The sequence below is a fragment of the Podarcis raffonei genome, chromosome 13 (assembly GCF_027172205.1).
Source record: "Podarcis raffonei isolate rPodRaf1 chromosome 13, rPodRaf1.pri, whole genome shotgun sequence".
NCBI lineage: Eukaryota > Metazoa > Chordata > Lepidosauria > Squamata > Lacertidae > Podarcis > Podarcis raffonei.
In genome coordinates, this window is record NC_070614.1 from 36,179,582 (window position 1) to 36,202,516 (window position 22,935).

General features: G+C 46.7%; 2 protein-coding genes across 4 annotated transcripts; one reads left to right on the forward strand and one right to left on the reverse strand.

Moving 5' to 3' along the window:
• Positions 1–253: 253 nt before the first annotated feature.
• LOC128399368 (GTPase HRas-like) lies at positions 254–7,876 on the reverse strand. The gene is made up of 5 exons (XM_053360745.1): positions 7,716–7,876; positions 5,699–5,831; positions 5,140–5,318; positions 3,046–3,205; positions 254–1,672 (listed from the first exon to the last, which is right to left on the reverse strand). The coding sequence occupies exons 2-5, from the start codon at positions 5,807–5,809 to the stop codon at positions 1,562–1,564; spliced, it is 561 nt and encodes a 186-aa protein (XP_053216720.1). The 5' UTR covers positions 5,810–5,831; positions 7,716–7,876; the 3' UTR covers positions 254–1,561.
• Positions 7,877–7,971: 95 nt separating this feature from the next.
• Positions 7,972–22,395, forward strand: LOC128399369 (galanin peptides-like). Of its 3 annotated transcripts, none has more exons than XM_053360747.1 (8): positions 7,972–8,037; positions 8,762–8,789; positions 13,342–13,510; positions 15,223–15,306; positions 16,895–16,949; positions 19,489–19,614; positions 20,681–20,755; positions 21,237–22,395. In XM_053360747.1, the coding sequence occupies exons 4-8, from the start codon at positions 15,223–15,225 to the stop codon at positions 21,296–21,298; spliced, it is 402 nt and encodes a 133-aa protein (XP_053216722.1). In that variant the 5' UTR covers positions 7,972–8,037; positions 8,762–8,789; positions 13,342–13,510; the 3' UTR covers positions 21,299–22,395. The 3 variants fall into 3 exon arrangements, with proteins under 3 accessions (XP_053216722.1, XP_053216723.1, XP_053216721.1); XM_053360746.1 differs by lacking the exon at positions 7,972–8,037 and adding an exon at positions 8,099–8,366; XM_053360748.1 differs by lacking the exon at positions 13,342–13,510 and having other exon boundaries at positions 7,973–8,037.
• The last annotated feature ends 540 nt before the right edge of the window (positions 22,396–22,935 follow it).

The window sequence follows — 22,935 nt, forward strand, 5'->3', positions numbered from 1 at the left end:
GGGGGTGGGGGAGAAAATCCGCAAAATAGGGAATTGAGCTGAACAAAGGCAACTCCTGGCTGAAATGTACCATATCCTGATAGAAGGCTTCACTGATTCTAGCACCATTGTGAACGGACAATTACAATTTCCTTGAAAGCCTTCACATGTTTTGCAGTTTCCCAAAACAATCTGTTCCAGGGAAGATAACCAGAAAACTACCATAAATCTACCACACATACCCTTTAGAAAAAGTCAGGTCTTGTATATCAGGTAGCTTATTCACAGGTTTATTCCAAGTGGTGGCATTTATTGTACAGATCCTCAGGACCATGGAAAAAGACCAAATCAACACAGGATTCCAAGGGTGGGATTTTGGGGTGGGATGGGGGAAGAGAATAAGATCAAATAATGACAGAACGTAATTCCGATGGCTTATAAACACTAACGGGATAATAAATTCAGATTCTTTTCTCTCCATGCCAGCATTTAAGTACCTATATCTCAACCCATCCAAGCAACCCCAGGACTATGCAGGAGACTAAAAAAAGAGAGGGATGATTAAGAGACCTTTGGATCATATTCCTCCCTTCTGTTTATAAACAGAGTCAACATCGCTATACTCCCAAGAACCAATTAGTAAAGGAGAGCAACAGAGGCAGGTTAATTTAGGACACTTCTATGGTGCAAATATTCAGCTATCTCCAACAGTTGTTTTTTCACAAACAACAGGTGCCACTGTCTTTGGATGGTGGAAGCTGTACAGCCATTTAAAACTACCTCTCATAACTTGTTGATATCTCCCCATCACCACACATTTTTTTATAAAACTTGCTGAGCAAAAGTACATTTCCCCATTCACTTTAAAGTGGGAGCTGTTGCTCAGAAGTTATAACAGCCCAAATGAAAACCAGAAAGAGAGAGACCAACTTAATACAGAATTTCAACCACCCAGAAGAAAAATAACTGAGCACCATCTATTTTAATAGTGGGATGAAATATTCAGCTACGGAGAGGGTTTGGCTTTCCACATTTTCTCTTTTGGCATTCCTCATTGCCACCTTCAGCAGATCACCTTCTGTCCAAGGTTACCTTTATTCTTCTGCTAACAAAAAGACAATGGTGCCAAGTCTATGTGGCTTCCTCTTCAGTCTCATGGAGAACCAAGGGAGGTAAAATGCTACAAAAAATGAGAAAGGCCCCTAAGGTTCTGACTGAGACACTGACTTCGTGCTATCCCTTCCATCTAACCTGCAGGATCAGTCTACACCAGGTCACACTTAGGAGTGACCTCTATAATCCTAAGGACCAGAAACAAGATGATCTTTCAAAAATAATAATAATGAAGGGGCAAGAAGCAACAGAACATCAAATGTGGTTACAAATCCTCATACTGGATGCAACGTCCCAGTTTTAAAAAATAGTAAAATAATTGACAGTAAGGACTCAAAACCACCTTCGCCTTCCAGCTGAAAATGGGTGAGGGGCATGGCCATCAGAATTTATCTTGCAGCTTGGGAAAATACCCAGACTCAAAAAGGGGGGTTTTGCACTCCCAACTGTGCAACAGAGTCTCTCTCCTTCAGAGGATAATACACTTCCTTTTGGAAGATTTCTTCTTGCGCCCATTGCTGATCTTTTCCTTGTGTTTTCGGATTTCTCGCACCAGGGTGTAGAAAGCATCCTCCACTCCCTTTTCAGATGAATGAGTATACCAAATGAAAGTAAGAAAAGACACAAACAGAAGACATTGTTAGATTTCCCATTTAAATATTAGAGGTGTCGGGGGTATTGGATTTTTATGCCGGTGATGTTTTTTTCTATCCATTGCTAGTAGCCAGAAATAATATTACTTGGGGGCGGGGAGGTCGTCATACTATTCCTGTTTACGGGATCCTTTCTCTCCCGATAAGCCATTTCCTTCATATCAGTAAACCATTCATTCACATCTGCCTTCACAGTCAGAAAGGTTTTTTGGCAACGGGACACCAGCAGTAGAATGCCATGCTGATAACCGTCTTGTCATTAAGCTGACGCAGCACGAACTAAGAGGGCAGGCATTAATGACATGGCAGTTCGCAAGTAAGAATGGTCACCTTTTACCAATGCCATTCCTACTCTAAGTCATATAGGAGAAGAGCAACTGTGCTGGCTTATAGTGTGAGTCCTGTTTGGCATTTTGAGCACACAGCCAACGTAAAGCAAAACTATTTGCTTTTCGTCTATGTAGTGATCAGGTGGGATTGCTATGAGGAATTATAACAAATATAGAGTAAGCCATCTGTGTCAGCAATGAAAGCATTGCGTTGACTGGGTTTAAACTATTTTGATATGATTCTTGATCAATCCACACCTCTGCATCCCTGTTCCATTTCTCTTTCTTGACAAGTCACGTACCCACTTAGACAGGCAGGCATCCTGGGTCATCAAAGACAGTGGGCAGTTTCTTTGCTGTAGCTTTTCTGATATGTTAATCTTAGGGCCAGGAAACAGGTTTCACATAAAGGTGATAATGATCGCTATCCTCCTGGCCATCCTTCTTATCATGTGTATTGATTGTTTATGACCTCCGGGGTTGCTGATTGCACTCCTTTGTAGTTTTCATTTATTTACCCCCAAAATATGCATGCTTAACTAGTGTTTGTAGTTTAACTTTGTCCCCACGTGGGGTTTGTTGAAATGCTCAGAAGAAATTTGATTGGTTCTTAGAACACTCTGTAAAAAGGTCTTTTGTGAATAAAATGACCTGGGCCAGGGGGTGGAGAGAGAGATTATTATACACACCCTTCCCAGAGTTTTGCTGGTTCAAGCCTCTGTGTGTATTCTTATTAATCAGAGTTCAATCCTTCCTTTACTTTGTGAACACCTCAGTCTACATGCTGATGAAAAGAAGATTTAGGTTGGAAACGCATGACTTGGGGGAGAGGGTGTGTGGAAGCAGCAGATAAACTTGGGCAAGATTCAGCTGCAATTTATTCCAAAACCCGTTTGGGACACTGTCTTAAGCTATAGCTACGAAGATCAAAGACCTTTCACTTTCTCCCACATGCACAGTAAATACCATACCTGTCTGGTTTTGGCAGAGGTCTCTACAAAGGGGATTCCGTAGCTTCTAGCAAGCTCCTGGGCTTGTTTCGTATCCACCGTCCGGGAGGGCAGATCACATTTATTGCCAACAAGCACCATCGGAACATCATCGGAGTCCTTCACACGGTTGATCTGCTCCCTGGAATTACAAAGGCAATGAGTTACAAACGGGGAGCAACCGCCTAGATCAGTAGCTCCCAAACTTGATTCTGGTTTGGGCCCCCTCCAGAGTAAAATATATTTGAGATTATTGGTGTTAATGAAGTATACACCAGAAGTTCAGTTTGTCCTGTGTTTTATCTGTGTGCAAAGCAACTGAGGTCCAAATTAGATGTGACATAAAGATGTATGCATGAGAATATAAGAAAAGCCCCGCTAGATCAGGCCAATGGCCTATCTAGTCCACCATCCTGTTCTCACATCGGCCAGCCAAATGCCCGTGGGAAGCGCCCAAGCAGGACCTGAGGACAAGAACACTCTCCCATTTTTTTTGGTCTAACCAAAAAGGCTTAGAAAGTTCCCAAGTTTGAGTAGAGATGTGGTGTGGTGGGGTTGCTTAATCCCTTTCCCTTTTGCTGCTTTAAATGTCACAACTAGCTGCTTTCCTCTGGTGGGGGAGAAAAGCAGTCAACAAAAGCTATTCCAAGGAAGAGAATAGAACAAAAAAAAGGACTCAACTGCACCTGCCATTACCTGACCTAAAGTCACTGACTTGTTTTGCTTTGGTTGGTTGGCTTTCTTTTAAACACACACACACACACACACACACACACACACACACACACAAAGTAATACATGAATACATGTAACCATGTGTCAGTGTAGTTTGCCCTTCAGAGACAGCCATTCTACACTTAAAAATTAGATATAGCACATCCATACACATACTTGGGAGTGGTTTGCTGCTGAAGTATGCATTCATACTTTTTTTGAAAGAGAAGTCTAGAGATGTGAAGGCCTGGCAAAAACCCAGAAAAATTAAAAGAACACATTGGTGCTTGCTGATCTTTCTGAAGTTTGTTTTGCTTTAAAAAACCAAAAATACAAAATATTTTCTTTTAGACTAAGGAACAGAATATTTAATACCCAGATGCTCATATATTTACTCCCCCAAAATTATTTCTAAAATTGTGTAACAGGGAGACTTTTATGTACGACTACAGCAGATCATTACAGTTCCTGTACACTGAGGACAAGCAAGCCCTGAGTTGTACACGGAGTACAACTTTCAAATGCAAGAGCATGAGGAAGGATTCAATGCTGTCTTTGTGGCTTCCCCCTTGTTGGCATACTTGGTGGCTCTGGTTCTGCTCTCACTAGGCCTCAAAGGACTGGGAGTTGGAGAAAATACAGAGCAAGAGCAACATAATTTTGTTGACATCCAATTCACGCTGCTACAGATTTGTTAGATTCAAGGGCAAAAGCATCAGTGATGATACCACTGCTTCTACATTTCACTAGATGACAACACAAGCAGCACACTTAGGGCTTGATGCTGAAAAGGTGCTTTCCAGTGTTGCAGAGTACAGAGCATATTCAGGTACTTAGCCCAGGAAAATGCAGTCTTGGGATTCTTCCAAGCATATCGTTCCTGCCACATGGTGACAAAGACCTTTGCACAATGCAGCCTCCGATTCCTCTTCTTACCTACTTCAGATTCTTCCACCTGCAAGTCTTGCCCGCCTGCCCAATGTGATGGGGCTAGCCCAAAAGGGGCTTTGCAGGCCCTGCCAATTGGCAAGGCCTGCAAAGCTCCATTGCGTAGTGCTTCCCAGCTAGTTGTCAGGTGCTTGGGAATCACAGCACTCTGCAAGGCCTGTGCTTGGCACCTCCCAAACAAGAAGCTTAGGGCTTGCAAAGTTTCTGAAGCACCCAAACTCCAGCTGGTTCTCAGGCAATTGGCATGTGCTGTGAGAGATGTCAGGTGGCTGATGGATGGGGTGTCCCACCTACCTGACAAAGGTGGCTTGCAGGGGTCGGGGGAGATGGGGACTAGGCCAAAACGGTTCTCCATCTCTGCTATACAGGAAGGAAAACAGATGGAGGACAGAGAGAAGCCAGCTGCCCACAAACCTGTAGTGGTGAACATCTTCGAAAGACTTTGTGTTGTTGATTGCAAAGACACAGAGGAAGCCTTCTCCTGTCCTCATGTACTGGTCACGCATAGCACTGTACTCCTCTTGCCCAGCTGTGTCCAAGATATCCAAGAGACACGTCTCTCCATCGATTACCACTTGCTTCCGGTATGAATCCTGGGGTTCAGAAGCACCAAGAGGAGCAAGAGTGAAAGAAAAGACGTTAACAAGTGACATGGGAAACATGGGTGTGAAGTGCAGCAAGAGAAAGCCAGCAAGGAGGCAGTTGGAAACAACTGGTTCAAGCCAAAATTCAGGAAAGAAATGGACTCAATCTTGGACATGATAAAATGACTGTAGCTGCCTCTGTAAAGAATGAGGAAGTACAGAGGGAGACAAAGCAATGGAAAGAGGACTAGTGTTTTAGAAGCCCAGAAAAGAGATGTTATAGTCCAAAGCTTTGGAGATGGCAGGCAGGTCAAGAATATAAGGACTCGGAAAAGGCATACAAATGGGGCCATGCAGAAGTTGCTGCCAACATTACTAAGTTCACATACCTCTATAGTGGGATCATACTCGTCCACAAAGTGATTCTGAATCAACTGTATAGTCAACGCACTCTTCCCAACACCACCAGCACCCACCACCACCAGTTTGTATTCTGTCATCTCTGCTGGGTTCCAGAGCAAGCTGAACAAAGAAAAAAGAAAGTAGAATCAAGCTCTAGCAGAAGACACAGAGTCAGTTCCCCTCTGTGCTACCAAGAGTTTGCCTGAGTTTTGGCCACATCTTCCTAGATATTTGCTCCTAGCTAGATTGCTACGTCCACTCTATTTGCAGGAAATCCTTTCAACACTTTCCCCAAAAGCAGCACTCTGAATTGGACAATCTAACTAGAATTCTTCCTTTTTCTAGGTAGATGAATGTCAGGTCACTTTATCATGAAGCTGGGATTGGTGTTAATTGATTCCTTCTCATGCAGCTGCTAGAGAAATCGCAGACAGAAGGACTTCAAGTGTCAGGCATGCTTATGGCTGCCAACTTTTACCACCACCACCACCACCCTGCAACCAAAAAATCAACAACAACAACCCTGGACACCTGGATGGGGCCACAAAGGAACTGGAAGAGGAGCTACACAGCTCAAAAAAGATATGGTGGATCAGAGGATTCAACTTCGCAGGTTTTTACTGTTTATTTATACAGCATCAACTAAGCACACAACACTTTTAGCAAAGTGTCTCTGTCTCAAAGAGCTTACAAAATGAAAACTGAGAAAGGAGAGGAAATGGAAGTAGGGAGGCATATGCGTTTGTTTCATTTACATGTAACCAGACCTGGTTACTACAGCAGGATGTGGGAACTAAAGGATTGTAGTAAAGGCTTCTCAAGGGTCATGGATTATGGGTGGTGTCTGGTGGAATTGAGAGCTGAGACTCTGGTCACTTGATAGAACACAGCTTTGCTTGCTGGCTGCCTGCCTCAGTGCTTCCTGCAACTTAATGATACAGCATTTGCCTTGCATGCAAAGGATCCTGGGTTCAATCACTGGCATCTCCAGGTAGAACCCTGTCTGAAGCCTTTGAGAGCTGCTGCCAGTCAATGCTGATATAGCTGTAAACCAGACAAAACAGAAGCCAGCTTCCTATGTTCTTAGGCAGGCTGAATCAGTACATCTGATCCACACCAACCATGCAGAATCCCTGCCCATCCCCACAACGACTGTTGCTCGTTTCAACAGAAGTTCGAGAAGTAGCAGGTTCAGTTCAAACTTTGGACTCTCTTTCCCATTTCTGCGGTCCACCAGGGAAGGTACGTCCGGCTAGAGGCCTACACCCTGAGATTTCTACTCCTTGCTACAACTCCACACACACACCCCGCCCGCCCGCGCGCAATATTATAGGGGTGCATTTGCTGGCCTCACTGCCAAGCAACCCCAGTTCTGTGAAACGCAACCCAACCCACCCAATCGCTCCATGCAAGCAAAAGTCAAGATTCCTCCGTCAGATGCGGCCCACCTGGGGGAAGAAGCAGGAAGGGATCGCGGACGCTGGCCAAGGAAGAGGGGGGATGCGGGCACAAACCACGCACGTGGGAAACCCGGGACGAGGCAGAAGGCTGGGGCTTGAGGGGAAGAGGTTGCCCGGGAGGAAAGAGGCGGCGGCGGGGATGGGTGGAGCCAGTCCCGGGCTCCCTCGGTCGGTATTGCAACACGCCTCGCGCAGCTGCCAGCCCTCTTTCTGCCCTCGTCCTCCCGCAGGCAGGCAGGCTTCTGCCCTCCCGGAGCCCTACCCCGGCTGCGCGCGCAGAAGCAGCCACCTTGCCATGTTTATGCACCGCTTTTGCTAAGCAGGTGCCCCACCCTGGCGCAACCCCACAATGGCTGCGCGCCTCCAGGGGCCGCGGACCCAGCGCCAACCCGGCGGCCCTTGCAGAAGAGAAGCCCCCCCCCCCCGCCGCCGCGCCCTGCCCTCTCGCCCTCCGCTGCCCTTCCAAGCGCGCCCCCCCCCCCGCCCTGCATCCCCTTTGGGGGGCTGCTGTCAATCACCCGCCCCCTCGCCTCTTGGCACTCACCCGCCCTACGGGGAGGGGGAAGACGGGCTCGGGGTCTCAGGCACCCCCCATGCGGGAGGGAAGGGGGGCCAGCGGCGGCGGCGGCGCGCGCTCTCAGGGCCCTGGGCCGGCAGCGGAAAACCCCTCCCTCCGCAGCCTGACAGCTCCCCTCCGCGCCCCGCAGGGCTGAGCCGCCCGGCCAATAAGAGCGCGCCGCCGCCCCGGATTGGCCAATCGGAGTCGGGTGGCGCCATAGAGTCGAGGGGAATGGGTGCGGCTAGAGAAGCTGTCGGATGGGCTGGAGGACTAGGGCGGCGACGGGAGGGAAGAGCGTCCGCCGGAGGTTGGCATGGACGGGCTTGCGGGAGGCGGGGCGGGTGACAATTAAAGGGCCAGCGCCTCCCCCCCCCCCGCTCTGTTTCTCTCCCTCCCCGGGGAGGCTCTGTGGATTCAGGCAAATTTGACGGCTGGCGCTGCAGGTTGGCTAGGGAGTAGCCCCATGGATTTAACAGAGGCGGCGCTGTGTCGGGATAGCTGGGCGGTGGGCATGTGCAGAATGATAGAAGTGTAGCCTCGGAAGGGACCCCGAGGGTCATCTAGTCCAACCCCCTGCAATGCAGGAATGTTTTGCCCACTCATCCTCTAAAGACTGAGTTATCCAAAGTGAAGCAGGTTAGACTTTGGAGAGCTTACCTCTGCTTATTTGGGCTTGAATAGAGACCGTGGGTTCCTTTCCTGCTGCGGATCCTCATTAAAACACCCTTGTTATTTATCCGAACACTGCTCAGGGCTGCTGCAAAAGGGCCGCTTCGCTTATTTCGCAGACACTCCAGCTCCAACTGAATTGTCGTGCCTTCTCTTGCATTTTATTTCCCCTTGAGCCCGCGGCTTAACATACCCACCCTAAAAACTACGTGTCTGTATCCCTGCAACAAAGGATTGTATTTTATGCATCAGATGATGGAAGTGACTCTTGAGTCCACAAATAAAGATGTATTGCCTTAGACGACCAGGAGCAGGCAGGCTGCAGACTTGGCATAACTATGTTTTGTTTTGTTTTGAACTAGAACATCAGGATCCACCAGCCAGAACAAGGTGAGGAATGATAGCATAGAGGACTCATGCAAACTTTGAACCAAGTGCCAGGGTGCCCCTGGGCACATTTCAGTCCTGGAATTTGTTTTCTGACCCAGAACTGGATCACACAGTCCTTTCAAATGCAAATAGTTCCTGGTTCCCCATCCCCAAGTTTTCTTCATTTCAGCTATTTATTTCAGAGAAGCGATGGGAGGAGACATTTTGCTGTGGCTGTCATTAAACTCTTGGGAGTCAGAAATGCCTGTTGATCATCCTGAGATCTACCAGTAAATCTTGACCTACCTTCTCATCCCTGCCTCTTGCCCTGCCAGGGCTAGAGGGCAGCCAGGGCCCCCCAAACCAGCAGAGGGACCGTTGTTGCCCTAACAGTGCTATCATTTTGACTTGGCACAAAGTATCTAAGACGATTAGATGTAGCCTGCAGTTGCATCCAGATGACCTATTTACTGAGCGTTCATCCTGATTTGTTTGCAGAGTTTATGGAGAGGCTAGGCGACATTGGCTCTTATTGAGCATCGATTCTGATCTGTATGTGAGGACGTTATGCGATGTGTCAGACAATTGTTCTCCCGTACCTTCCGATGAATTTCCTATTCATTTATCACAAAAAGTCTGCTCTTTTGGGGGAAGTGGGTTTGTTGTTCAAGACCTCCAAATCCACTTCGATTGGACAACCTCAATTGTTCACTGTGGGATGGAACCCCACCCTGCAAATAGCAACAGTTCTGAAGTGCCCTAAGAGAACTCCCAGTTTGCATGTCCCACCTCTTCCAGGTTACAGGGGGCCAAACTGAAATCCTGGAGGCAGCACTGACCTTGGACATACATGAAGCCATGCGGGAGTGGGGGAGGCCAGGGCTTTGAGCTATATGGCTTATCCTAGCTGCACAGCAGCTGGGAGAACAACATTGTGATCCAGTTATTAAGAGCACAGTCATCTTACTAAGAACAGGGTGGCACAATGTGTTTGCTTTCATAGTTTGCGTGCACAAAGCCCCTACACACACACACACACACACCAGTGTGATGTCCATGGGTGTAGGCAGAGAGGGGCAGCTGCCCCCAATCAATAAAAATCAATAAAATGCATAGCTAACTGAAGTTCTGCCCCCCCAAAGGCCTGCTCCCCTAACAAAAATCCTGGCTATGCAATGGTGATGCCTTAGTGCACATTGATGCGCTTTGATAGTGCGCATTAACAGCAAGAATGGCTTGGCTGAATCTTTCCCACCAGTTTTGTATTTTTCAGTTCTATTAGGCCACAAAGGTAACATTTTGGATGGGTGCCAGGAAACTCATTTCTAAGCTCCTTCCCGAAACATGGTTGGCAATCAACAAATGTCCCTGTGAACCCAAGAGTCCTGGATGCCACCCTGAGAATCTTGATAATCTACTTCATTGCTCCTTTCAAACCACTAGCTGTTACAAACAAGCAGTGAAAAATGGATGTACGCAAATACGCTTTTTACATGTTACAAGAAGAGGCCTCGAGTGCCTCTTTGCATCTTTTGATGACCTATTAGCTTCCGACAAATCAGTTCTATATTGGGTACCACTCCCCTCCCAGAGCAGCCTGGAATCCTGACGTATTGCAGATGCCACTTCTTTCCCGAAAGGTCTTCAAGATCTCTAATGGGGCCATTAGGCTGAAGGGCCCCATGTGCACTTAAAGCAGGCCAGATGCAGATGAAAGTCCTTGTCCTAAAGCCCACCAGGGTACCAATTAGATTCAGAGGGTGAACTGTGGACGGAAAATTACAGGATGCTGTGAAAAAGAGGACTTGGGCAGGTGTGTCATTTAATGCATTAAATTGTGCTGGAAAGAAATCTTAAGTAGTAGCTGGGGTGGCTTTTGCCTCCCATATTCCCCTGCATCAGTTTTTAGATAGGAAACTGCAACAGGACACAAGAGTGCTTATTTTTGTTCAAATAATCTGTAAAGCAGCATTCCCAATCCCCAGCCAGGTGGTGCCCTCTATTTGGCTTGGAGCTGATGGGATTTGTAGTCCGGAGGACACCGGCAGCTTGGGGAAGCCAGCTTGAAGCATCACATATGCCGATGACACTGTTGTTGTTGTTAAGCATATACGATGCTTCAAGCAGGCTTCCCCAACATGCCGGTGTCCTCCAAAGGCTTTAGACTACAAATCCCATCAAACCCAACCATACAGAGGACACCACCTGGTCAGGGAAGGCTACTTTACAGTATTTATTTAAAAAAAAATTTTTTAACTGCTTTTATTTTGCTTTAAACAGATACAGATAAATATAAATAACCAAAATTACAAAAGATAAAAACCTTAATAATAATAATAATGGAAAAGGCTAAAAAACTACAAAAAATATCAAAGTACATGGCATAGAACATAAGCCATTATGGGAAAGAAAAAAGAAAAAGGAAAGAAGAAGGGGGGAGGGAAAAAAGGAAAAAAGGAAAATGAGCCAAAACTCAAGAAGGCTCGCCTATTGTACACTTCCGTCAAGGTCACAACAGATCATTATTCTTATCAATTCTCTCTATCTGCATTCCATAGAATCCCTCATCTTTGTATCAGGGAACATTTCCCTATGCAGCATCATTCTAAACATAACCAGATCTTTGATGAACCCTTATCCCCTAGATAATTATTTAATTATTTAAACAGTATTATAACAAATACTGGCTAGCAGTAGGATCCCTGAGGTCCCTGGAGATGGAGCAAGGTTCATTTGGGAGCAGGGTAGCCCATTTTTATAATAGACCATGTTCCAGGCCTTTAAAAGCAGTCTGAATGTAGAATTTCAAAGATCAGTCCACCCTCTCCCCTAGCATGAAGCTAATGTAGTGGAGAATTAAAACTTTATTTGTATGTGCCCAACTGCTGCAGAAGGCAGGGTGGCTAGGCCTATTGGGGGAGAAGAAGTTGGACGCCCTCGCTGGGAGTTTCAGCTGCTGATTTCTTTAGGGGTTCTGGAGTAAAATTTGGCCAGGAGAGCTGGAGAGTTTGGGTCTGGTGCAGTAGAATCTGTCTTGAAGGGACTGTTCCCATATGAGCCTGCCTGAGCCCGTTATTCAGAAGTGAGATGGGTGTGGAGGTGACAAGGGATAGTTTGGGATCTTTTAAGAACATAAACAGAGCCTGCTGGGACATGCCATGTCTGTGGGAAGGCTGCAAGCAGGAGTGGTATTCAGGGTCACACTGCCTCTGAGGGCTTGTCCACACTTTGGTTTGTCCTGTGGTGTTTTCTTCCACTTGTTCTAGACACGGTTCTGAGAGGCTTTTCATTTGTCCCACTGCTTTCCCCCGGAGAACCCACTGTGAACTGCTGAATCAAAACAAATGCCAGTCTGCAAAAAACCCGACTGACGTTTGTTCCAATTCTGCGGTAAACTGCGGGTTTCCCCTGGGAATGGGGCAGGGCAAACAAAGAACCTCTCAGACTTGTGCCTAGAAAGCCTGTGGCAAGCGGCAGTGTGGATGAGCCCTGACAGTGGCTGTAGAATATTTTCTGTCATAGGAGCCAACTCCTAGGGGCTTCGGCCCCCACAATTAAATATTTGAGCCCCACAAAGTTGATGGGCATTCCCATTCAAATGGTGTGTGTGCACTGTATCATGTGATCGATTATGTGGGGCAGGCCTTACCTGGGCCCCCGCAATATTATATTCAAGTTTGCACCCTTATTTTCTGTGGTAGCGCCTCACCTCTTGAATTGCCTCGCCAGAACAATTCACCCTGTGCCAATGCTAATAACATTTGGGCCTCAGCTCCAAACTTTGCTTCCCTCCACCCCAGGATTTAATGTTAGATTGACTGATGCTTGCCCAGCAATCTGTTTAACTGTGATATTTTATAGCAACTGATTTTAATGCCTCGTTTTGGAAGCCGACCTTACAGCACAAGGTGGGGTGAACATGTTTTAAATAAAATTCAGTACAGTGGTACCTCGGGTTACAGATGCTTCAGGTTGCAGATGCTTCAGGTTACAAACTCTGCTAACCCAGAAATAGTGCTTCAGGTTAAGAACTTTGCTTCAGGATGAGAACAGAAATCGTGCTTCGGTGGCGCGGCAGCAGCAGGAGGCCCCATTAGCTAAAGTGGTGCTTCAGGTTAAGAACAGTTTCAGGTTAAGTACGGACCTCTGGAACGAATTAAGTACTTAACCCGAGGTACCAGTTTAATAATGAACACACACCAACCCTCCAGAGTGGGCCTCCTTGAAGCTAGATCTCCAGATTTCTCTCATAATGAGACTGTTTGGAAAAGCACTGCAGGGGGAATAGTGTACACAGGTGAAGTGGCTGTAAGATCTATGAGTTCTCTGGGAGGGCAGCGAGATTAGAGAAGAGGCAGCAGGGCACAGAGTTCTCTTGCCTCAAAAACAGGAAGGCCTCTTGGCAGGTGTCTACTTCTTGCTTGGTTGACCACCCTCCTCCAATTCACTTTGAGGAGTCAATTAGCTCTAATTACCCCCACCCCAATGTTCCATCAATTTTCTGACAAAGGATGTGAATAAATTGCGCATTAAAAGAGATTAGTACATCTCTCTCTCTCTGTTCCCCATTCAGCTGGGTTTCTGGGGGCCATTACGGTCAATTACACATACGTTCCCGCCGCCCTGTGACTTTTGTCTATGGAATAATGACGCAACCCGACCTGCGCCTTCCCCCTCTATAAATCCTGGGTCCCCTACTTTGTGGGGAATCAGACATCCAGCGGCTCCTGACAGGTTTCAAGGTATGAATTCCTTAAAATCTATGATGGAGGTTTGGGATTTAAGGGTGTTGGTTTGGGGGTGTGGGGTAGGACACCAGCTGACAGACTGTTAAGAGAGTTTAAATGGAGCAAGCTTGTTTTCTGCTGCTTCAAGAGGGTGGGACTCAGACAGATGGATTCAATTACAAGAAAGGAGATTCCAACTGAACCTTCCTGACAGTAAGAGTGTTTCAACAGTGGGACAGGCTCCCTCAGAAGGTGGTGGACTCTCCTTCCTTGGAGGTTATTAAGCAGAGGTTGGATGGCCATCTGTCAGGGATGCTTTAGTTGAGATTCCTAGATGACCCAACTCTCTAGTTCCATGAAATGGGGCACAGCAGGGGTGTCACTGTTTTTTGCTCCAACGGGGTAGGCAGAAATTCAACAGGTTTGGTTTTTTGTAGCCTAAAGCAGTGACAGAAATGTCTCCACCTGTTGAATGTATGGCTGTTATGCAGGTGTTAAAAGGAACAGGAGCCCTGTCAGGGAAGATATGGCACGCATGTACCACATTTCATGCGCCTGCATCTTAAAAGCATCGTGAAGTCGTCGCTGTTTGAGAGGGTTGTGGGTTATTAGGGGCTAGAGGTCATGATGCAGCTGGGCTTTGAGCTGAAGAGAAGAGGCCTGCAGCTCAGTTATCTTTTGGGCAGGTACCATCCAGCGCAGGGCCAGAGCGCATGCAGACCATGGGGCGCTGCCTTATTCTGAGACCAGCCTCTTTGGGCCTCTAGCTTAGTGCAAATACTCTGACATGCATCTGACCCTTCAAATGGCCGTGCTTGTGAAGGGATCGAATCTGGGAACATTGCATACAAAGCATCCCCTCTGGCAATGGCTATTGGCAGTCTTGCTATGTGGATTTGCTGAGAGCATCATCCAGTGAGTGGGGCTGGAAAGAAGATGAGGAGTGTATGTGTGTTTGTGTAAGCAGACAGCGCTCTTTTTCAAAGGCACCCTTGGTGCGCACTTGTATCCCGCCACAGACCATAGCCACTATGTGACTAGTGACTATTGTCTGTGGTCAAACAGGTTTTGAATACTTCTTAATGCTGAAAAAAACTCCTGCAAAACTGGCAACAGGCAGACAAAAATTGTATACACACCACCAAGGGAAGCAATGTTATATATTTATTGCGCCTCTTGGGGAGCTCTCAAGAAATAATGTCTGTCATAATCCTGGTATTCTGGGTGGCTCTGTGGTCTAAACCACTGAGCCTCTTGGGCTTGCTGATTAGAAGGCTGTTGGTTTGAATCCCCATGACAGAGTGAGCTCCTGTTTCTCTGCCCCAGCTCCTGCCATAGCTGTCAACTTTTCCCTTTTCTTGTGAGGAATCCTATTCAGAATAAGGGAATTTCCCTTAAAAAAGGGAAACATTGACAACTATGGCTCCTGCCAACCTAACAGTTCAAAAGCACGCCAAAAAGTGCAAGTAGATAAATAGGTACCGGTCTGGTGGGAAGGTAAACGGCATTTCTGTGCGCTGCTCTGGTTTCGGTGTTCCGTTGCGCCAGAAGCGGTTTAGTCATGCTGGCCACATGACCCAGAAAAACTGTCTGTGGACAAATGCTGACTCCCTCGGCCTGAAAGCAGGATGAGTGCCACAACCCCTTAGTCGGGAATGTGATTTAGTGGGGGAAACAGAGTCAGGCTGAAAACCAGAATGCTTCCTTGATTTCTTTCTTCCCCACAGATGATGTGGAGCTCTCAGTCTGTGCTCTGTGCTTCTTTGCTCCTCTGTGGGCTACTTGGCGAATGCTGTGGAACCGTTCTGGTGGTGAGTTAAACCGGGGGCCCCCACCCCACCCCATCAACCCTACTTGATAGCTGTCACTGGCCTTCCTCCGTCCCTCCTGATTGCCTGCATGGGCTGGGCTGGTCCTCACATGCAGCAGAAATGAAGTGGCAGGATGGAACTGCATCGGTTCAGACTGTTGCAGGTGGTGCAGTTTGTTTGTTTTAAATGTATATAGGCTTAATTTCAAAATAGGCTTCTAAGCAACTTGCTAAGCAGGTTCTGCAGACATATCATGCATTTAAAGCACCCCCCCAAAAAAGCTTGGGAACTGTAGCTTGTGAATGGTGTTGTGAACTGTAGTTCTGCAAGGGGTAAACCACAGTTCCCAGAATTCTTGGTGGGGTGGGAGGAAAATGTATGGTCCATATAAAACCCCAGTTTTGATTACTCCAACACTTTTAAAACAAACAAACCAAAAAATCCTTGCAGATAGAAAGCAAATACTGTACCATACATCAGGGATAAAGATTCTACCCCAACTATTTCCCAGCTATTCTGTGTGTGAGAGAGAGAAAATGAGACAGAGAGAGAGAGAGAGAGAGAGAGAGAGAGAGAGAGAGAGTGTAGAAACCTCTGACTTCTGTGTAGCTGAAGTTTAGGTGACATCTGCACATGGGCGTAGCCAAGGCGGGGCAGGGAGGGGCAGCTGCCCCCCTGAATGAATAAAAATCAATAAAGATACATAGCAAACTGAGGTTCTGCCCCCCCAACAAAAATCCTGGCTATGCCCATGCATCTGCACCATATATTTAAAGCACTATTAAATTATGTGAACGGTCTTGGCTTCCCCTAAAAAATCTTGGGAGCTGTAGTGCTCAGAGTTGTTAGGGAACCCTTTTCCCCCCTCACAGAACTACAGTTCCCAGAGTTCTTCAGTAAGAGGGATTGACTGTTAAACCACTCTGGCAACTGCAGTTCTGTGAGGGGAAGAGGGATCTCCTTACACTTTCAGCACCCTGAATAAATGACCATTCCCAAGATTCTTTAGCGGAGGCCATGGCCCATTAAAATGGCATAATTGTGCTTTAAAAGTAAGGTGCAAATGTGGCCCTATCATGCAAGGGTGACAGTTACATCCTTTGCTCCGCCCAGTTTGGCCTCTAACCCCACCCACCTTTGTCTCTGGCCCTGCCCACCTCTAGCCCCACCCACTTTTGTCTCTGACCCACTTTTGTCTCTGGCCCTGCCCACCTCTAGCCCCACCCACTTTTGTCTCTGGTCTAAGCCACTACAGTGGTACCTCAGTTTACGAACTTAATTCATTCTGGAAGTCCATTCTTAAACTGCAACCGTTCTTAAACCGAGGTGTGCTTTCCCTAGTGGGGCCTTCCACCATTTGGCTTCTGTTCTTAGATGAGGTAAAGTTCGCAAACCAGGACACTACTTCCGATTTTGCAGAGTTCGTAAACCGAATAGTTTGTAAACAGGGCTGTTCTTAAACCGAGGTACCATTGTACTGGCATGTATCCCTCCATCCACAGAAAGTTTCCCCATAGCAAATGTCACCCTCTGACTCACTCTTGGCAGGCTTAGTTTCAGGGTACTTTTCCTCTTGTTGCATGTGCAGCCCAAGGACAAACGCGGCTGGACCCTGAACAGCGCTGGATACCTCTTGGGACATCGTAAGTCAAGTCAGGATTTGATTGGCATGAGAAAGATACGGCCACAGACCCTCCAAGTGTCCCTATCTTCCAGGGACGTCCCTGATTTAGAGAAGCCATCCCAGTTTCTGATTTGATCCTGGAATGTCCCGCTTTTCCTTAGGATGTCCCTGTTTTCATTGGAGAAATGTTGGAGGGTCTGGAGTTATCCAACCCCCCAAGCTGTCTGAAGGCAATCCTGTATAGGGAATTTAAAAAAAAAATGTTTAATGATGTTTTTATATAAGTTGGAAGCTGCCCAGAGTGGCTGGGGCAACCATGTAGGATGTGTGGGGTATGAAATTATCATTATGGAGTGGGATGTCCCTATTTTCATCGGATAAATGTTGGAGGGTATGTGGCCAAAGGACAAGGAGAAGAATGAAATGATATTGGAAGCTGAAGTTACCTTTCCCTGGGGGTTAAATCCCATTGAACTCCATGGTACCTACTTCTGAGCAAAAGTGCCTAAGATTGCACCATAAGGTATCTGCCACCATATGTGGAAGCAGGTCGGGGAGTTGTCATTGTGTGTGTGTGTGTAGTAATTTTATGTTGTGAACTGCCCTGAGATCCTCTGGTATAGGGCAGTATACAAATAAATAGTTAATAATAATGAAGAACAGAATAAGAGGCCTGCTGGATCAGGCCAATGGCCCATCTAGTCCAGCATCCTGTTCTCACAGTGGCCAACTAGGGAAGCCTGTAAACAGGACTCGAGTGCAAGAGCAGCCCCACTTATGATTCCCAGCATCTGATGCTCAGAGGATGCAGGCCGCCTCTGACTGTGGAAGCCATGCAGAAAGCCTGTAATAGCCACCGTTGCTTGCAGAATGCGCCCCCTTTTCGTCCATGCCTCTGTCCTCTTTGCTCAAATAAACCTTTCCTGGTTTATTTCCCGGGCGCTTCAGAAAACCTGCAAATCCTGTTGGATTAGAGATGGCATAACGATGCCTTTAGCATAACCACTTCTGCTCTCAGAGAAATATTTCTGTTGTTAGACTTGCCACCTCCCAGGCCTAGCATGAGTGTGCAGCACCCATGGGCAGCTGCTGGAATGCTAGCGCAGATGCCTCTCCTGGGAAGGGCTGTAGCTCAGAGGGAGAGCATCTGCTTGGGATGCAGAACGTCCCGGGTTCGATCCCCAGCGTCTCCAAGTAAGGCAGGGAGAGACTGAAACTCTGGAGAGCTGCTGTCAGCCGCTTCAGGCAGCACTGAGGAAGATGGGCCAATGGTCTGGTTTTGTAGGGGTGAGGGGAGGAATAAGTTGGGTTTTTAATGCAAAGCTGCTTATTTCACACTTTCTGAAATACCGTATTTTTCGCTCTATAAGACTCACTTTTTCCCTCCTAAAAAGTAAGGGGAAATGTGTGTGCGTTTTATGGAGCGAATGCAGGCTGCACAGCTATCCCAGAAGCCAGAACAGCAAGAGGGATCGCTGCTTTCACTGCGCAGCGATCCCTCTTGCTGTTCTGGCTTCTGAGATTCAGAATATTTTTTTTCTTGTTTTCCTCCTCCAAAAACTAGGTGCGTCTTATGGTCTGGTGCATCTTATAGAGTGAAAAATACGGTAATATTTGAACCGAAACACAGCTATTTCTCGAGATACGCACTTCTCCAAATTGCTGTTATTATGGGGTGGGAAAGTGTGCCTAAAAATGTGTGTGTCGGTAAAAACTAATGTATAAAAGGCATTATGTCTTGCAGAAAGGTGTATATTGGGCAAATTTGCATATTAAAAAATGTGCATTTGAGGCGATACTTGCACCGATACGCTGGCAACTTTCCATGGGGCTCAAAAGAAATTGAGAACAGGCAAAATGAATGAATGAATGAATGAATGAATGTGTAGAACTGAGAAAAATGAGAAACTGAGAGAAGTCAAAATCATGGACAGCTTTGTCCATTCATATTGAATAGCTCTAAGGCAACTTCCTTAGGGGAAAGAGTGCTGCTGCAGCCATCTCCTGCCTGCAGCATCTGTCTGGCTGCTGTGAGAACAGAATGCTGGACTAGAAAGGCCCTTGGTCTGATCCAGCAAGGCCTCTTCTTAGGCAGCTGCCCAATGGGTCATTCCAAATCAAATCAACGCAAAAAACAAGGGTTTTGTCACCCACCGTCTTGGATTTTGATGAAAATTGGTGTACACCCTTGCAATAAGTCTTTGGAGGAAAACAAGGAGGGAGGGAAAATACTTCTGATCCGTCATCCTTACCATCATAAATTCAGTCTCCTCACTCTTTAAATTAGTTTTCCGTAGTGTAATCCAGACAGACAGGCGTGCAAATTAAATCTGCACAAATTGCTAGTCCTCAGAGATTGCTACTGGTCCACATAACCTCCCGTATCCATGTTAGTTCGTTTATCGCCCATTGACGGCATAAGAGGAAAGAACAAGTTATATTCCAGTGTATGAAGGTGTCCTGTCTGGTAGCTAAGGGGTGGTTCTTATGTGCCACTAGCCAAAAGGCTGTTCACAAACCTGATGTAATCTGTATTTTCCCCCCTATGTAACCTGCAGCACTTCTCCCCTTGCACTCTCCTCTCCCCAAAGCAGATGCTCACCAGACACTGTCCAACAAAGGGAGCCTGACTCATAAGCGAGATGCTATGGAGGACTTGTATTCCGTAGGGCAGGATTCCTTGGGTGAGCACCCTTTCACTGGCTTCTCTGCCCTCTCCCCGCATGCTCCATTATGCTTGTGTTATAAGAGCCTGTATAGAGTCGTTAAGTAGGTTCCCTATCGGAAGGAGAAAAAAACAGAGGCCAACCAGAGAATACTGAGAAGTAAAGCAGCTAGTAAGCATCTTTATTAAACTGTTGCAACAGAGTCCCCCGCTCACGCCACGCAGGGAGGGAGGAGAGGAACCCTGAACAATGGTGTGCGAGCCCTTATATAGACTTTTGAAATTGCCCACCCTGTATTTCGAGATCACGCCCCTGAAACATCATAGATACTTCACTGAAAGGGGCGGGAAATCCGGCAGAAATCCTGTCTGGCAGGATACTGATACAGTGGTACCTCGGGTTAAGTACTTAATTCGTTCCGGAGGTCCGTTCTTAACCTGAAACTGTTCTTAACCTGAAGCACCACTTTAGCTATTGGGGCCTCCCGCTGTTGCCGCGCCGCCAGAGCACAATTTCTGTTCTCATCTTGAAGCAAAGTTCTTAACCCAAGGTACTATCTCTGGGTTAGCGAAGTCTGTAACCTGAAGCGTATGTAACCCGAGGTACCACTGTAATGGTCATTGATTGTTTTACCTGGGCAGCCTGGCCATTCCTTTTGAGATGCTAAATACTTAGTTCCTGAATTCAGGTCACAGGCTCACCCTATTCATACACAAATATGCCCTTAAGACAGGATTTGTGAGCAAAGATGCAATGGGGAGAATATTTGAGGTTACTGGAAGAGTCACAATGGCTTCAGGATGGTTCTCCTGTACTATTTCAGGCACGTGGTTTATATTAAGGTTACCAGACATGCCCGTTTCCCGGGGACAGTCCTCAGATTTACAAATCAGTCCCCATACAAAATCCATTGAAGTTGAAAAGTATCCCCGGATTCATTGAAAAAAATCTGGTAACCTTAGTTTCTATACTTATGTATGTGTTTGCCTTGTAAATTTATGAACTTTTATTTTTTATATATAAGACCTTAGAATTCCTATAACACTTGCCTGTCCCTGTCAACTCCATTTCATCTGTCTTTCAGCACATGCTCTGCGCTCCTTAGATGACGGCGCCTTCCAAACCCTGATGGATTTTCTAACATACCTGAACCCCCAAGGTATGGACAGATGCTGGGTTCTCTGGGAGAAGAGGGGTATTTTTTTTAGGGAGTTGGGAAACCTAGTTCTGAATCTTCTCTGCTTTGGAACAAGGAATGCTGGGAGCTCTGTGTGGAGCAGGGCAGGATAGGGCTGGTAAAATATACTCAGAGTCGAGAGTGGATTTCATGCTCTTTATTCAGCTCATAGTGGTGAGGAGGAATGGAAGTTCCCCCAGAATGTCTGCCTTATAAACATTATTTACGCAATGGGCCCCACGTGATTGGCTAATTCCGGGATTCTCCTGTAGGCCAATCAGGTTGCGCATTCCCTTCCACCTGGAGCTGGATTGGGTGGCTCCTGTGGACCAATCAGACTGCTGCATTCAGGATCCTATTGTTCTAGGACCAATCAGACTGCTGCCTTTTGGATCCTATTCAACTCAGTACATAACAGCTGGGAACCTGGAAAATCAAATCTCTTCTCCGTTGTCTTTTACAGATCAAAGAGCTGTTTCACGCCTGCCCCTCTTGCTGTCGGAGGAAGAGTCCTTGCGGCAGTAGTGGTCTGGCCTCCAGCCTGCGCCCTTCCGATTTGCTTGCTGCTGCCGCTACCCCTCAGACCCCTCCCCATCGCCCACACATACAGGATTCTGCTATATTCCTGACACAAAGCCACCTTAATACAATCTGGTGCCCCAAACAGCTGTGCCCGGTGCACAGCCATTTCAGAGCTGAGCCCCCCCCCCTTTTGAGAGAATTCCCCTCCCTTTGACTAAGCCGCCTCAGAGATATAGGCTATAAACATGCCATACAGTTAAAGCACATGACTTCTCCCAAAGAATCCTGGGAACTGTAGTTTACCCACCACACAGTCACCATTCTCAGCATCTGCTTCTTGGCAGTGGCGCCCTCCCTGTGGGACGCCCTTCCATCAGATGTCAAGGAGATAAAGAACTACACAACTTTTAGGAGACATCCGAAGGCAGCCCTGTATTGGGAAGATTTTAATGTTTGACATTTTATTTTTTTTATTTTTTGCTGGAAGCTGCCCAGATGGGTGGGGAATAACAACAGCAGCAACAGCAACAGCAGCAGCAACAACAACAACTGTTATTATATTCAACAAACTACAGTTCCCAGGATTCTTTGGGTGAGGGAAGTCACATGCTTCCAATGTGCTTTAAATATATGGTGTGTGCAGAGCTGTACACTCAAATTAGCTCAGCCTCCCCCATCACCATTACACCTTTACACTCTCCTTTCTAGATACACACACACACACGTATATACACACACAATCCCGTACGCATCATTTGTAATGTGTGAGTTTGTATAGGAAGAAACATTGGAGTGTAGATGAACACATGTCCACATGTGCAAGGAGCACTCCTTTGGCACCGGCCCAGTATTGCACCATTGCCTTGCTCGTGAAGCTTAGTAGGAATAGCCATAGCTCAGTGGTAGAAGACACGCTCTGCACGGAGAACACACAAATTTAACCTTCATCTCTCTGCCTAATTCTTGTTGGGTAGCAAACAGTGGACGAGAAAACTAGAGATGGGAAGAAAGAGAGAGCTCTGCTTGCTGTTGTGGTCAGTTGAATTCTATATCTATATCTATATCTATATCTATATCTATATCTATATCTATATCTATATCTATATATCTATATCTATATCTATATCTATATCTCTCTATCTCTATCTCTATCTCTATCTATCTCTATCTCTATCTCTATCTCTATCTCTATCTCTATCTCTGTCTCTGTCTCTGTCTCTGTCTCTGTCTCTGTCTCTGTCTCTGTCTCTATCTCTGTCTATATGGGGCTCCTGCACCTTTGTGTAGAAGCTCCCTCTTCTGAAATCCCCTCTGCTACACATAACACTTAAAGGGGCAGGAGCCCTGTCCTCTTTTTCACATCAGCACCGTACTGCTATCTTTCACCCCAACCAACTTTCCTATCCCTGGAACGGAGCCCCTGAGAATTTTTAGTCTTTCAATGTGATTTTGTTTAAAATAGACCCCCCCCACAGCACTGCAGTAGATGAAACAACTGTGCACACCTACTTTCTACCCCTAGCTGCTCCCTCATCCCTGCTGCTAAATTTTCACTCTGAACAAACTTATTCACCCTGCTTTGAGAATGGAGAGATCAGAATGTGGGGCTGTGGTTATGGACAGGAGACCTGGGAACAGGG

Excerpts from the sequence above, each read along its gene's own strand:
- LOC128399368 (XM_053360745.1), bottom strand. The coding sequence starts at position 5,809 with ATGACAGAATACAAACTGGTGGTGGTGGGTGCTGGTGGTGTTGGGAAG. Across the intron at positions 5,319-5,698 it reads AGTATGATCCCACTATAGAG|GATTCATACCGGAAGCAAGT; the intron begins GTATGTGAACTT and ends TCTGAACCCCAG. Across the intron at positions 3,206-5,139 it reads GAAGATGTTCACCACTACAG|GGAGCAGATCAACCGTGTGA; the intron begins GTTTGTGGGCAG and ends TTGTAATTCCAG.
- LOC128399369 (XM_053360748.1), top strand. The coding sequence starts at position 7,988 with ATGGGCTGGAGGACTAGGGCGGCGACGGGAGGGAAGAGCGTCCGCCGG. Across the intron at positions 8,790-15,222 it reads GATCCACCAGCCAGAACAAG|ATGATGTGGAGCTCTCAGTC; the intron begins GTGAGGAATGAT and ends TCTTCCCCACAG. Across the intron at positions 20,756-21,236 it reads AACATACCTGAACCCCCAAG|ATCAAAGAGCTGTTTCACGC; the intron begins GTATGGACAGAT and ends TGTCTTTTACAG.